Below are 16332 nucleotides of genomic sequence, written 5' to 3'. Positions count from 1 at the left end.
GATTTATAGAATAGACTTTGCATGTGTGTAAAAATGATAATATACAAAATAAGCATACAAAATGTCTGGCTACCAAAACTTTCTGGAAGGAGGTGGGAGTTTGGAATAGAAAAGAAATTTAGAATATATAAATATATATATTTATATTCTATATTTATATTTTATTTTATTATATATATGCAGAGAAAATGAGTTAATTTTTAATTATGCAGAGGAAAAAGACAAACATACATACAGATATGGAAATACACTAGATATCCTAAAGGAAAACAAAAACTGCAGTAGAGGATTTTTAAAACAATTTGGATAAACCAAAACACACACAATGTTCCTGAATGGGAAAACATGGTATGTTAACATGTCAATTCTACCCCAAGACAATCTATGATTTTAATGTGATTCCAATTCAACTCTTAAATATATTCCTTTTGAGTCTTGACCAAAAAAAATTTAAACTCATCTGGAAGACTAAACTTTTAAGAATAGGTAAGAATATTTTTTAAGAAGCAGGTTAAAGTCTGGAAGGCTTGCCCTACAAGTTCTTGTGTGTGTGTGTGTGTGTGTGTGTGTGTGTGTGTGTGTGCAATTAAAGTAATATTGTTTGGAATATAAATAAATGGACATAGGAGGAGATGAGAATGAAAAATTCAATCATACGCAAATAGACACTAGTATCTACGTGTATGTGTACATATATATGATAATGCTGGTAGAATAGATATTGGCTGTTTTTTGACCACCTACCATACATTTCTTGCCTCCTCCTACTCCCTACCCTTCCTAATAGCACCTAAATTCATTTTTGGGAATTACCTCTTAAATTGCCTTGGATTCAGTTTAGTGGAACAGTTTCATAGATTTCTGTCTTGACAGAAATGCCTATCAAATGCTTTCTCTCTCTGGGTTCTGACTTTAGAGTAAATGGGACAGAGATTATAAAGCACTGGAATTGTTCACTTGTGCAGAACAAAACCCCGGTGAGTTCAGGGTGTCTGTAGCCGGTCTGGGACAGGCTTCTGCATCCACAGAAGCTTTCCTGGAACCAGCCAGTTCCCAAGGCTAATCTTTAATTCTCTTGGTTATAGGCTCTATCGTCTTTGCAATAAGTAGCCTATGGCTTTGTCAGTTTTTGTAGCTTGCCACCAAAGGACTCTTAGAATTTAGGTGGCATTTCAAATAATCAGGAAATTATTAGATTACTCAGGGAATCATTTTAGGAAAGTTAGCTACTCATTTGGGGAAAATAGCTAAATTCATTAAACAAATTCCAGAATATAAAAGAGTTAACTATATTTAAAAAGGGTGGGGGTGGTACATGATATTGGGAAGAATGTCTTTTTATTGGTTCCAAGATAAGATCACAAAGGAAAACATTCATAGATTTAAATACACTAAACATAAAAGGCAACTAACAATCCAGGAAATACATTTGACCAATACAAGCTGTAGGACTCAAAATGTAAGACTCTCTTAAAAATCAATAAGATAGTTAAATCTAAAAATGGGTAAAGGCCCCAGTCAATTCATAGAGGAAATATAAATTATATACATATAAAATTACATATATGTACATGCACACATATATATATGTATGTACGGTTATAAAATAAATGAATTATACAATTACATATATAAAGAGTTCTTACAAATCACTAATATAAATACTTCTAAAAATGGGTAAAGGTCACGGTCGACTCACTGAACAAGAAATATAAATGGTGTGTATACACACATATATAATTGCATATATGCATGTACATATATAAACTTACATATATACAATTATAAATAAAGGTCAATCTTATTAAAGGAATTCAAATTAAAGCAATGATGTCATTTCAAATTAGCATAAATTTTAAAAAGTAACAATTTTCAGGGCTGGGAAGGGTGTGGGAAGAAAAGCATTCTCATAAATTGGGATTACAAATTGGTAAACTCTTTTAGAAGGCAGTAGGTCAATATGTAACAAAAGCTTTAAAGATAATGGCAACCTTCATACATGAGAAAAGCAGAGAGAGACTGGTTAAATAAATAATGCTATATTCATTCATACCGAGCAGCCACTACAAGCAAAGTTGTAGGAAAAATTTAAAGCATGAAATAATGTTCACAATCAATAAAAAACCAAATCACGAAGCTCCACGAAGAGTACAGCACATTTAAATGTACATTAAATACACACACATATGTATACAAGTACATATGCACAATACATACACATACACACATATGCACAGAAAAGACTGGAAAGACTGGATTGTAGGGTGACAAGTGTATTTTGTTTTTCTAAGTTTTCTATAGTTATTATTAATTTTCTATAGTAATTATATATTATAATTATATATTTTATATATAGTAGTTATATATTATAATTATACATTTTTAATAAGAAGTATACTTTTATGTGTTTTATACATTCTATTTTATTAAATATCTCGTGAAAAGCTCAGGGCAGGTAATACCCACACATAACAGGAAAGAGAAGTAAAGCTGATACAGGGAAAGTGATTTGTCCTAAGTCATATAAGTAGTCAGTTATGAAGCCATGACTTTGATCCTGGTTTGCTGATTCCAAATCCACTACTCTCTCCACTATACACACTGCATTTCAGTAAGCAGGTACACTGATTTCATTCAGGAATTACCTGCCATGTATGAGCCAGGGCAGAGCGATGCTTAGGATTAAGCTCTAAAGTCAGATAAATATTGATGATTCCACAGTGCTATATAACCAAGATGTATGTGAAAGTGCATGAGTGTACATGATGTCCATTAAATTTATTCAGGGGGGTACTGAAGACAGAAAGGAATAAAGGAAACCAAATCTACCTGTTCTATCCTTTCATGCTGCTTGTGATGTAGGAAAATGGGGTCTGGGATTAAGACCCACAGGAGTCAGCCTTTTGAGATGGGACACTAGGTGTGGGCCTTCTGCTTGATATAGACTTCCATGCACGTCTCATCACCCCAAACACCGTCTCCCAAACAAAAGGCCTTGCATTGAAATATGGGGATCAGAGGAAAAATGGGCAGTCTCTTCTCAGTTGCCAGATGTTATCATATTCACAGCACCCTGTATTTAGGAATAAAGAGGCTGACCCAGTTATGGATGCAAGCTGGCAAGTGACCCTTTCTGATGGTGGAGGCACTCCAGGTTTTATCATTTCTTAGTCACAAGCAATACTGCATCACACCAAGGGATACTCTGTACATCATATTGGGGTGAAATCTGATCAAGGTGGTCTAGGCCATACCGAACAGAAAATAGCAAGATGAAGCTCTCACAGTTTTGGGAACTCAGTAGGTGCCTCTGTATCGAAACTGTGCCAACTTACACTAGTCCTTCTAGCTTTGCTGCTAAGAACTGTAGAGAGCAGCACTTCGCAACAGCTGTTCCTTCGAACACAAACAGCATGGCCACAGGAAAAGTAAGCACGGCCTTGCTACAGAAAAGCTTTAGGTAATTCAGTATAGCCCCTGACCTCCCAGAAATAATCACCATGGGCCCAGCACGTACACAGGCAGCTGTGGAGGAGAATGGCTCTAAAAGGTAGCCCTGTGTTGTCTCCATGGTTCGCATCCAGCAGCCATGGTCACATAGGGAGTCAAACTATACCCTTACTGAATGTGACTGGATACACTTCGATTTCTGCCCCACCCAGAAGCACATATTACCGTACCAGGAGCTAACTCATGATACGAAATGAAGGTTCTAGCTAACAAACCATCTATTGATCCCCTACAATGTACACAGCACACTGTCTACAAGTTTCCTAGATCTATTCCTAAAAGATAATCCACTTTTTTAATTGAAAAAACTGTGAACTAGCACCCATTATCAAGCTTACATGTATCTTAGCACTTAAGATTGACTTGTAAAATTGATTTTTTAAAAATTCAGTGGAGATAAAAATCAATGCAACAAATGCCAAAATATAATCATTACTAAAAACACTTGTTCTAAAACAGCATTACACTGTGATCCTTAAAAATATCCTATTCATAACTGATTTACAAGGAGGACAGCTTTTAATTTAAGGTAGTTTTTAGAAATGAGTCAACTTAAATTCCTTACACAATTATAAAATATCACAATAAATCCAAGGATATAACAAAATTTATCTTTAAAATTACTTTCAGGTAAAATCAAAGCCTATGACCTTTATCAAAAGGTTTGCATTTCATTACTCACCAACTGACAGCCTTCTAGGGAGTTGACTAGCTGAGCATTCTGACAGGAGAGAATTGAACCAGCCAAATTCAGCATTACGCACACTGCAGAGAGCAGCATGAAAAAGGTTATCTGGAAACAAACCAAACAAAAAATTGATTATTCACTTGGAGAAGTTTGAAGGAAAAGTGATTTGGCTTTAAACAAGCTTTCAGTTGATCAAAAAACTGTATGAATAACAGTTATATTTTTTAAAGGGCAGTATTTTTTAATTTGAATTACATTGTAAAATATCTTAGAGGCTAAACTTGAAAATACTATAAAACTACAAAATAGTTTTATACAGTCTTGAAAATAACAAGTTAGAAATTACTAAAGAAAACCAATGGAAGGAGTTTGTTTATTAGAAGGCCTTTAAATTTATTTATTTTAACTTCTTTGTGGAAAACTTCCCACTGATGCAAAACCAGAGAAGACAGTTTAATCAAGTCCCACATGCCTATCACCCAGACTCAACAACTAACCAAATGGTCTGTTGCATTTCATTTATACCCTCTTCACTCTAGATTACTTTGCAGTAAATATCAGACACTGTATGATTTCATCCTTAAATATGGCAGCGAATATTTCTAAAATAAGATTGGTTTTGAAAACATAACCAAAATAATGTCATCACCTCTAGAAAAATTAATCATTCATTAATATCAAATGTTCACAGTTCAAGTTTCCTTAATTATCTTATTTTGAATCAGTTTACACAGGATACAAAGGAGTTCCATATAGTGAAACTAATTGTTCTAAATCTTAAGATATTTTTTTTTAATTTATGGGTTTTCCCCTCCATTGTATTTTTTTCTTCCAAGAAAGTTATTGAAGAAACCAGTTTATTTGTCCCATAGAGTTTTCTACAGCCTAACTTTGCTGATTGTCTCCTCCTATTAGTTAAAATTTCCATATCCTCTGGATATCTTGTAATTTGGTGGTTACACACAGAGATTTGATAACATTCAGACTAATAGAAGGCAAATAATGTGTCTCTCTATGATGTTGGCAGCCATTCTTAATGATTGCTTAGATCATTAAATTGTTAGTGTTTCCAAAACGCTATCTATAATGCCATCATTTCTTCTTTCTTTATTCCCAGGGATCAGTATATAGAATACTTTTCCTCATCAATTGTTTTGTCACTCTAGAGTACAGTTCACATAGGAAAACCAGGATGCATGTTCAATTCTTTATTTTCCAGATTTCAAAATAATTAGTTGATATGGTGCTATATTTACTAAATAAACTTGGGCCTATAATGGTTAGTTAATATTCTTGCTGCACCTATGTAAATAATCAGGCTAACTCTAATGAAACAAAACTTTAAACAAAATTTTTCTTGTAATCAAGAATAATCTTTAATATTAATATGATCAAGAGGGGAGAGAGTGTCATGAAAACTTGTTAAAGACTTTGAAATGGGAAAAAAATACTGGATATCCCGTCTAGTACACTCTTTTGAGTTATTTGTGCCTTTCATTGTCTTTAAGCTATTTTACAACTCTAAATTACAGAATAAGACTAGTAATGTAAATTATTTTTGATAATATAAATATAAATGAATTTAGTCTGGTAGAATGCAATGATCGCCATCCCATGGGTGCTGACCACTTTCACATCTATTTGTAAATTTATTTCAGCATTGCTGATGGCCTATGTGTGCACATAGCTTGAATTCTCCTTGGAACTAGTTGTTAGTTTTACTGGTTCCCTCTTAAATAACGAGTCAAATATAATCTTTGATATATGTTTATTAAAAAAAATTAGTTCGGTCCTTGGCATCCTCCAAAGGTACTGTTTGTTTAGGGGTGTTGTGTGTGTTTGATTTGTTATGAGCCCAAAACAAACAAATTTGATACATTTCATTCACTGGAGTCATTAACAAGATAGAGTCAATTCAAGTTGACACAATTCTAGTAGACTTTGAAAGTTTTCCTGCTTTCAAGAAAGCTATGACAAGATGTTCCAGAATCATCATACATATCCCCTGCCCCAGACCTGGAATCAGCAATTTCTACAGTAGGTCTTGGTTCCTTTCATTGAGAATGGTATTTAGACACCACACTCTTCATGCCAGAAGTGTCCTTGCCACTTGGTCATAGTTTTAAATATTTTCAGTTGTTAGATACAATATATTATAAGATCATACTAATGCCTCTGATTCAAATTCAAAACTACGGGGTTTTTTCTTAATTCTATCAATCTGATATCTCTATTTCCTTTCAGCCATGACAAAAAGCTTATTTCTCATTACAATTATCCATCTGATTTAATCTCGTGACATCCACACAACAGTCTAAAAATAACAATGCTAATACTAGCACCAAAAACATGATTATTGAAAACAGTTTAAGATTTTTCTTTCTATCCTTAGAGTAGATTGTATCAAGAAAAAATAGTCAAATTATGGTGTGATAGAGTCACCATGGTTCCTTTATGTGTGGTTATGCTACTGACTGGGAACCCAGATTCATTGGTTTCATTTTTTATTGTTAGGGATTTTTTTTAAGTTTAGCTTTGTTTGGAATTGTATAAAAGGATTCCGAAGTCATATCCATAAAAGAAGTCTCAAAAAAGTCTAGTTTTTATTCTATCATCTCCATTATGTTCCCCCTCCTTTCTTCTATAGGTAACCATTTATTTTTAAATTTAATCCTTCCATTATTTGGTTTTTAGTAAAGGTAAATAAATAATAGCATACTATAAATATTTTCTCTATCTACTTTTTTTTTGACCCAGTACAGTGAAGAACACTTAATAGGCATACATAGAAATACTTACTCCTTCTTATAGTTGTTCAGTACTTCATTGCTCAGATATACCACAGTTTATTCAACCAGGTTCCTATTGATGGACATTTGAGTTGTTTTGGTCTTTTATTTTTTACTATAGTGTTGCAATAAAGAGCCATATTCATACGTCTTTTAAATGATTGCAGTATGACTTTGGGATATATTCTTAGAAGTAGGATTGTTGCATCAAAAGATAAATATTTAATTTTGCTAGACACTGCCAAATTCTTCAACACAGAAGTGGTACCATTTTTCATCCCTACCAGCAATATATAAAAGTGAAAAAGTCTTAATATTTTATTAGTACCTAAAAAGTTTTGGCTAAATTAAATATAGAAAAAAATCATTATTGGCATTCATTACCCATAAATGTAGTGTATTTCCACCAAATGTAGCAAAATTTATTTTTCCTTAAAAAATTTTTTTTAATGTTTATTTATTTTTGATAGAACACAAGGTGGGAGGAGGAGAGGAGAGAGGAAGACACAGAATCTGAAGCAGGCTCCAGGCTCTAACCTGTCAGCACAGAGCCCGACACGGGGCTTGAACTCACAAGTCATGAGATCATGACCTGAGCCGAAGTCGGTCGCCGAACCGACTGAGCCATCCAGGCACCCCTATTTTTCCTTTAAAATACACATACAGGATAGAAAAAAAAGAGGATGTTTTGTTAATTTAGGAAATATTTCAAGTTCATGTTAATAATATTTCTGCAATGATTCTAGTAGCTATGGATTCTTACAGCATCCCCTGAGAAGGTTTAACTTCACAGAATGGGTCAGCATTAATTTTCTATACTAGATGTCACAACAGTACCATAATATCATTCAAATCATTTATAGATAAACTGAACTGAAAAGTTTCAAAATTGAGCTCAAAAATTATTATTGAAAACATTGGGACAGCAATCTACACAGAAGCCAAGAAAAGAGGCTATTTTGAGACACAGGAAGTGCTCAACTATATAGATGATGCTAGGAAGTAAAAAAAAAAAAACAAAAACAAAAAACAGATTTTTTTTCATGTTTACTCTTTTAAAAAATGACAGTAAAACACATACCAAAAAAATTTACCATGCTTTAATTATTTATTTTATTGTGATTAAGTGTACATAACATGAAATGTACCATTTTAATGATTTTTTGGCATACAGTTCAGTGGCATTAAGTTCATATCATTGTGCAGCCATCACCACCGTCCATCTCCAGATCTTTTTCATCTTCCCAGACTGAAACTCCATACTCGTTAAACAATAACTCCTCATTCACTCTTCCTCTCAGAACCTGGCAACCATTGTTTTGCATTCTATCTTTATGAATGTGACCACTCTAGGGATCTCATATAAGTGGGATCATACAGAATTTTTTCTTTTGTGTTTGCTTATTTCACTTAGCATAACGTCTTCAAGTTTCATCCACATGGTAGCACATGTCAGAATTTCCTTTTTTGTTTTTAATGTTTATTTATTTTTGAAAGAGAGAGAGCAGAGCACCTGCCCATGAGTAGGGGAGGGGCAGAGAGAGAGGGAGACAAGATCTGAAGCAGGTTTCACGCTGACGGCAGAGAGCCTGATGCAGGGCTCGAGCTCACAAATGGTGAGATCATGATGAGCTGCAATCGGTCACTCAACCAACTGAGCCACCCAGGCACCCCTCCTTCTATTTTTAAGGCTGAGCAACATTGTATTCTATGCATATACCACATTTCCTTTACCTTTTCATCTGCCATAGGACAATTGGGTTACTTCCACTTTTGGCTATTGTAAATGATGCTACTATAAATATAGGTGTACAAATATCTGTTCAAGTGACTGCTTTCAGTTCTTTTGGATATATACCCAGATGTGGAAGTGCTAGATCATATATGGTATTTATATGTTTAATTTTTTGAGAGAACACCATACTGTTTTCCAGAATGGCTACAACCATTTTACATTCCAATGCACAATGTGCAAAGGTTATGCTTTTCCCCCACATTCTCATCAACACTTGTATTTTCTGTTTTTTTAATAAAAGTCATTCAAATAGATGTGAAATGGTATCTTATGTGGTTTGGTTTACATCTTCCTAATTGATTAGTGATACTGAGCATCTTTTCAGGTGCTTGTCATTTGCATATCTTCTTTGGAAGTCTTTGGAGGTATACATTCAGGTCCTTTGTCCATTGTTGCAACTGGGTTACTTGGGGTGATTTATGTGGGGTTATTGAGTTGTGAGAGTTCTTTATATATTCTGAATACTAATTTTATACATTTTAGATATTAATCCTCTATCATATATGTGATTTTCAAAAATTTTCTCTCATTCTGAGGGCTTTTTCACTCTGTTGATTCTCCTTTGATGCACAAAAGTTTTAAATTTTGATAAAGTCCCATTTATTTATTTTTGCCTTGTTACTTGCCATATCCAAAAAATCATTGCCAAATCCAATGTCATAAAGATTTCTATGTTTTATTCTAAGAGTTATATATTATTAGTGCTTGTGTTTGGGTCTCTAATCCACTGTAAGCTATTTTTTATATACAGTGTAAGGTAAGGATCCAACTTCATTCTTTTCCATGTGGATATACAGTTTTCTGGCACCATTTGTTGCAAAGGCTGTCTTTTTCCCATTGAATGGTTGGCACCCTTGTCCAAAATCATTTGACCATATATGTGAGGGTTTATTTCTTGGCTTTGTATTCTATTCCATCGGTCTACATGTCTGTCATTAATGCCAGTACCATGCAGTTTTGATTAACATTGCTTCAAAAGCTTTGAAATCAAGAAGGGTGAATCCTCCACCTTTGCTCTTTTTAAGGATGTTTTGGTTATTGGGGGGATTGCTTAAGATTCCATATGAATATTAGGATGAGTTTTTCTATTTCTGAAAAACATGTTGGGATTTTGATATGGGTGACATAGGATCCACAGATTACTTCTGGCACCACTGACATCTCAAAATATTTAGTCTTCTAATCCATGAACATGGGATGTCTTTCCATGTATTTATGTATCCCTTAATTTCTTTCAACAATAAATTTATCATCTTTAGTCTGCAGTCTTCCATGCACTTGGTTAAAGTACTTTTTTGTGTGTTATTGTAAATGAAATTGTTATTCTAACTCTCCTTTTAGATTGTTAACTGTTGTATAAAATTGCAACCAATTGTTGCACTTTGATTTTGCATCCTGCAACTGTGCTGAATTCATTTATTCAAAGAGTTTTTTAGTGGAACCTTTACAATTCTACATATAAGATACATCTACGTCTGTAACAGAGATGATTTTACTTATTCCTTCTCAGTGTGAATATATTTTATTTCATTTTCTTGCCTAACTGGCTAGAATTTCCAATACTGTGCTCAATCATAGTGGTGAATGTGGTTATCCTTGTCTTATTACTGATCTTGGCAAGCTTTCAGTGTTTCACCATTAAGTGTGAGGTCACCTGTGGGTGTTTTTTTTTTTATACTGGCTTTATTATGCTAAAAAGGTTTTCTTCTATTTCTAGTTTTTTAAGTGTTTTTATAGTGAAAGGTTGTTGAATTTTCAAATGTTTTTTCTCTATCAACTAAGATGATCAATCTTTGTTTTTTGTTTAACTTTTTTCACATTTTTTAATGTTTATTTTTGAGACAGAGAGAGACAGAGTGTGAGGGAGGGCCAGAGAGAGAGAGGGAGACACAGAATCTGAAGCAGGCTGCAGGCTCTGAGCTGTCAGCACAGAGCCCGACGCAGGATTCAAATTCACAAAATGCGAGATCATGACCTGAGCCAAAGTTGGACGCTTAACTGACTGAGCTACCCAGGCGTCCCCAAGCTTTGGTTTTCTTCAAATCATTCTGTTAATGTGGCATATTACACTGCTTTTCATGTGTTTAATCATCCTTGCATTTTAGGAATAAATCCCACCTGGCCATGGTGAAAAAAATAAGATTTTAATCATTTTTATGTAAATAAAGTAATGACATTTATTTTGAAACTGTATACCTTGACTCCACTCTGGGGTTCTATCTTTTCCAGTACCCTTCTGGGCCACATGGACTATAGGCATTGGCTCACAAAAGGTGGGGATCTAAGGGTTATTTTAAGCCTCAAACAGTCATCAACTTTTGCAAATTCAGGCTAGGGTTTCTTTGACAGGTCAAATCTCTAAATACAATTTGATTTTATTTGGTGCCATGTGCCAACAGCCATACCTGTATACTTCTTTTCTAGGCATTAGGCATACATTTTAGATTTGCATGCATATGTGTGTGTGTGTGTGTATGTGTGTGTGTGTATAATGTATTGCTATATATATTTTTGATATTTATATCAAAATATATGAAATATTATTTGATACACACACACATATATATATATGTATGTGTATGTATATATATACACTCCCATCATGTTCCTCTTTCTCTCTCTACTTGTGTACTTCTGGTCTTTATGCTTTTGGTGGACAGACCACATTTAAATTATTTTCTCTCATCTTGTTCTTTTTAAAATATTGGACATCCAACTCATAGTTAAGCCTTTATCCTAAACCACTTTAATACATTCCCATATTTTGACAATGGGAAGGACAACTATACCATGTATTTGATCTTTGCCTCAAGAATGTGATTTAATTCGCCGTTGTCTCTCATTTTTATTTTTTATTGGTTGGGGATTCAGAAGCACTTGCATATCTATACACTTCTGGATTCTCTCTATTCTATTTATCACTGAATACATACCAACCAAGTGTTTTCCAATTTCATCTCTTTCCTGACAGTTTTTCTAGATGCAGTCACAGGCACCAACGTTCACACTTCCAGGGTTCTGTTCTCTAATTTTAGAGGTATATGTTCATTCCAGGGTTCTCTTCTTTAATTTTAGAGTTATATGTTCATTAGGTGCATGGCCTGCTTCTTCAAGTTGCCACAAAAGTCACTTTTATCAAATACTTTTCCATTATATAACGTGTATGGTCATTTTCCAATCTCCTCTGTATCAGGGTGGGATTTCTGGATCGATTTCTGGATCAATCAGGATAGGATAGGTTAAAAATAACTCTAAAATCTCAGTGGCCTAACACAACAGAAGTGTGTTTTTTGCTCGCATTATATGGCCAAAACAGGTCAAGTGGGTTTTGCCCCAAATTCACCCAGGCACTCAAGTCAGTGAAGGCTTCAGTTCAGTGATGTTCCTACAATCATTTCAGCTATAGAACTTAAAGTTCTTGCCTGGAGGTGTCACATGCAAGATCTGTTCACATTTCAGTGGCCAAAAAAGCCACATGGCCACACTCAACATCCAATGGGATGGAGAAATACAGTCCTACCAAATGCCCTGAAAGGAAATAACTTATTTGTGAACATCCCCAATAACCACAACATCCATATATTGTTCTTATACTGTAAATCCCCTCTGTTACTTTATCTAAGAACATGATGTATGGTTCTTATTTTTGTCTCCCTCCCAGACCTATTGTACAATTATATACATAATTGTCTGTTCAACATTCTACCTGTGTACCTCAGAGGCTCCTCATACTCACTTAGCATAGAAAATCAAACCCAGGAAGATCTTCCTGAAATGCTGTTCAACTGCTAGCATCACCATCCTCCTTAATTTCCCACATTAGAGCCATGAGACATTTTCCACTCACCCTCCCTTACTCTGACCACATCTAATAAAGCAGCAAGTCCTACTAAATCTACGTAAGAAATTTCTCTCCACCCCTACTGGTGCCACTCTATAATTTCAATGATCACCATCTTCTCCATGGATGACTTTTCTTTGTTCTTCCTGCCTCCAGTCTTGACTTCCTTGAGTCTGGGACTGGCATTATCTTACTAAAATATAAATGGATTATCAAGAGCAGGGATGTATTTTATTTACTGGTTAGCCCAAGAGCCCAGCTAGGCATTTAATATATATTTGTTGGATAAGTGAATGAATGAATGAATGAATGACATCACTCCTCTGCTTAAAACTCTTCAGTAGCATCTCCTTGCCTTAATAAAACTCCTTGGCTTGGATTTCCAAAACTTGACAAACCTTATAAATGGCTGACCTGGCCTTTGCCTATTTCCTCAGCCTGTCTCCAGCTGTCCCTGCCACATTCTCTACCATCTAGCCATAGTGAGGGTCTTTTAATTCCAGGAATTCTTTAAGTTTCTGTTCATGTTATTTTCTTTTCCCAAAACATGCTGCTTTACCCTTTTGATTCCTTCACTTGATTCTTACTCATCCCTCAGCCATCATATGATATTGACCTCTTCTGAGAAGCCTTCATTGATCCCTGTAGATGAGGCTGGATTTACAGAAGCAGAGACTGCGTGTATCCTGCCCACAACTGCATTCTCAGTGACTGATACACAGGAGGTGTTGAAAAATATTTACCGAATAAGTACAAGAAAGGTTATGGTGAGGAAATACATAAGCAGCTCCTGCACAATGATCAAAATGAAAACAAGTATCTGCAAGAAGTAAGGAGGAGAAAACAATGTCACTGAGGATCAGCTTGACAGTTCATCAAACACTTATTGCATAAATGCCAAGCAGAGAACAAGATTACTAAATGTCAGCTGTTATTAATATGACTACGCAAGTAAGGACTAATGGACCATTCATTCATTAACTGATTCAGCATATTTTGAGCCTCCACCAGGGGCCAGAAGCTGTAAAAAGTGGTGTGGATGCCAAAATGGATAGATGCACATTCTCCTCTCTAGTCAAGATCCAATTAAATCACCCAGACTCTGCCCACAATCTGGAATTTTTTAGGGAATGTCTTTGACCCGGGAAAGGTTCTTCGTCTTTACCTTTACATGTTCAAAGATCAGTACTGCTGCAGTGGCTCTCCTAGACCCAATTCCAAGCATTAGTACAGAACCAAATTAGTTTTTAAACATGGATATCAAGATATAATTCTAGTCCATATAAAACTCTTCTACTTAGATTTTCAAAACTTTCAGTCCAATCTCAAGCAAGCAATGAACACACATTTTCGTGACCACAGAGCTATGGATACTTTGTGGCAGAATAATTTAAAATTCCACTTTGATTCCATGAACTTTGGCCCTAGAATAGGAAAACAATTTTGAATATCTGAGACCAAGACAGAAAAATTAAGTTGTTAACAGGGATCTGAGTATTCAGGCAGATTATTGATCTAACAATGAACATTTTTTTGAAACTATAAGAGCTAATTAGTCCTTTAAAGCATAACTTATGAAACAAAATGCATCACGTATTAGTAAACGAGATAGGTAAGTGGGTCTGAGTATGTAATGTGCTAAATGCAAATGCAGGGCAGCACATGGGGAAAAATCCAACAAATGATGACTACAGTTGTCATAAACTCAGTAATTTCTCTTAAGAATTACAGCCCAGTAATTAGGAATCAGTGCTACCTCCACAAAGCCCATAACATGGCTGATTACTTTAACTATAACATCTCCTATATAAGGGCAAGAAACAATGACACATTTGTTACTTTAAAAAAAATGGCTAAAATGAGAATCTAATTTGCCAAATAAGGAAAATGCATTTTTAAGTTTTATAGGGTACTTGTGTAAGCTTGCTATTTCCCAGTGAGAAAACAAGAAAAGCTCACAAATGTACAAAATGAAGTAACTACCATGAAAAATGATTTGCCAATGAAGTCACTGTGCTGTTCTGTTACCCTAAAAGACCATCTTTTTCCTTTAAATTTCACTTCCAATTCATCTTTAGATATCAGCTGTGTCATTACAGTAACTCTACAGAAGTTTCTATGTCATTTCTTCATATGGTATAACACTTAAACTTTTTCAAATCTGCTTCCTCCCATATAAATCAGAACAAAGAAAACAAATGTGTATGGAAGCCCACTGTATTCCCCCTGACTACCCTTAGGACTTGTCAATTTATAACCAGAGAACATGATTTTGACATTCAGGAACTCTGGAGTATCCCGAGGCTGGATAAACTACAATGGAGCCACAAGATGGCCAATTCAATACATGTTCTGGTCACTAAATGGAAAGGAAATAATTAAAAATCCTAGTTTTCTCATCACATATTCATAATAATAGGATCCTTAGAACACTTGACAATTCTCTATATAGTTATGGAATAAATGAAAATGTTTTATTTACATGCTAAAAGTAAAGCCATGTGCTGACATAAACCAAGAATTTATGTTCTTTCAAAAACACTAAAATTGGGGCACCTGAGTGGCTCAGTTTGTTAAGCATCTGACCCTTGGTTTCGGCTCAGGTCATGATCTCACGGTTTCTGAGTTCAAGCCCCCATGTCGGGCTCCGCACTCACAGTGTGGAGCCTGCTTGGGATTCTCTACCTTTCTCTCTGCCTCTCCCACACTCATGCTCACGCACCCATTCTCTCTCTCTCTCTCTCAAAAATAAATCAACATAAAAAACCCTTACTAGAATTCATATGAAATCTCAATGGACCCCAGATAGCCAAAACTCCTGGCAAAACTAGCTTTGGCGGGGGGGGGGGGGGGGGGGGGGAGGTAGAAAAGAAGAGTGAAAGCAAAAATAATTATGAGAATGCAAAAATGGATATTAAGTGAAGATGTAATAAAATTATTTTTAAATGAAAGGAAAATACTAAGAACAACTCTATATTAATACATCAGAAGACTGATGAAAACACTTTCTAGAAAATACAAGTGACCAGAAGTAATTTGAAGAGAAAACTTGAACATCCTATTAATGAAATAAAAGCAGTAGTTAAAAATCTATCCAGCAAAAACACCAGGCCCAGAGAATTTTACAGGTGGATTTCTTCAAAACCTTAAAAAACATGAAATCCTTATATAATATGGCAAAAGAAAAGCAGCCCAACTCATTTATGAGAACAGAATAATATTTCCTATTTCCTGGGCAATTCAGTGCTAAAGCCATGAAGCGTAACAGAGCAAGATACATATATGGGAGGAGAAAGGCAAAAGCCCCAGGAGGGAGCCAGAGCTCAAACATTGTGAGGAGGGTGCATGCCCAGAAGGGTAGTTCCTGCAGGATGTCAGCTCAGCACTGGGGGGCAAAGGGCATCCCCATGTGGGAGGGTAGGGCAGCCACAACAGGAGACTTGTTATGTATAGGGGGATTGATCAAATAAGCATTATGAGAATAACGGGATCTAAGTTGCTCATTGTTGGAGAAGATAAATACAAAGACAGAGAGGGGAAAAGCTAGAATAAACACTGTGGTGTTAGAGTGGAAATGATATTATTAATGGAATCCCACAGTTTTCAGTAGATAGTGGACAGATCCAGAAAGTTAGGAAGTCTCAGAATGATGGGGGTGGGCTGAAGACACATAAGCCAGCTGAAAAAGGTTATTACTGGCCAAATCAGG

The 16332-nt window shown here is 35.2% G+C and overlaps 1 protein-coding gene across 2 annotated transcripts in view; it reads right to left on the bottom strand.

Moving 5' to 3' along the window:
• Nucleotides 1–16332, bottom strand: part of FAM189A1 (family with sequence similarity 189 member A1) — a 461340-nt gene that overhangs the window by 135202 nt on the left and 309806 nt on the right. For both annotated transcript variants that reach the window (XM_043554845.1, XM_043554846.1), the window contains exon 3: nt 4193–4303. In XM_043554845.1, coding sequence (XP_043410780.1) covers nt 4193–4303 — 111 coding nt within the window. The remainder of the gene's footprint in view (nt 1–4192; nt 4304–16332) is intronic.

This window comes from Prionailurus bengalensis, chromosome B3, assembly GCF_016509475.1.
Source record: "Prionailurus bengalensis isolate Pbe53 chromosome B3, Fcat_Pben_1.1_paternal_pri, whole genome shotgun sequence".
NCBI classification, from domain to species: domain Eukaryota; kingdom Metazoa; phylum Chordata; class Mammalia; order Carnivora; family Felidae; genus Prionailurus; species Prionailurus bengalensis.
The sequence above is the reverse complement of the archived record's forward strand: the minus strand, read 5'-3'. Positions and strand labels throughout refer to the sequence as shown.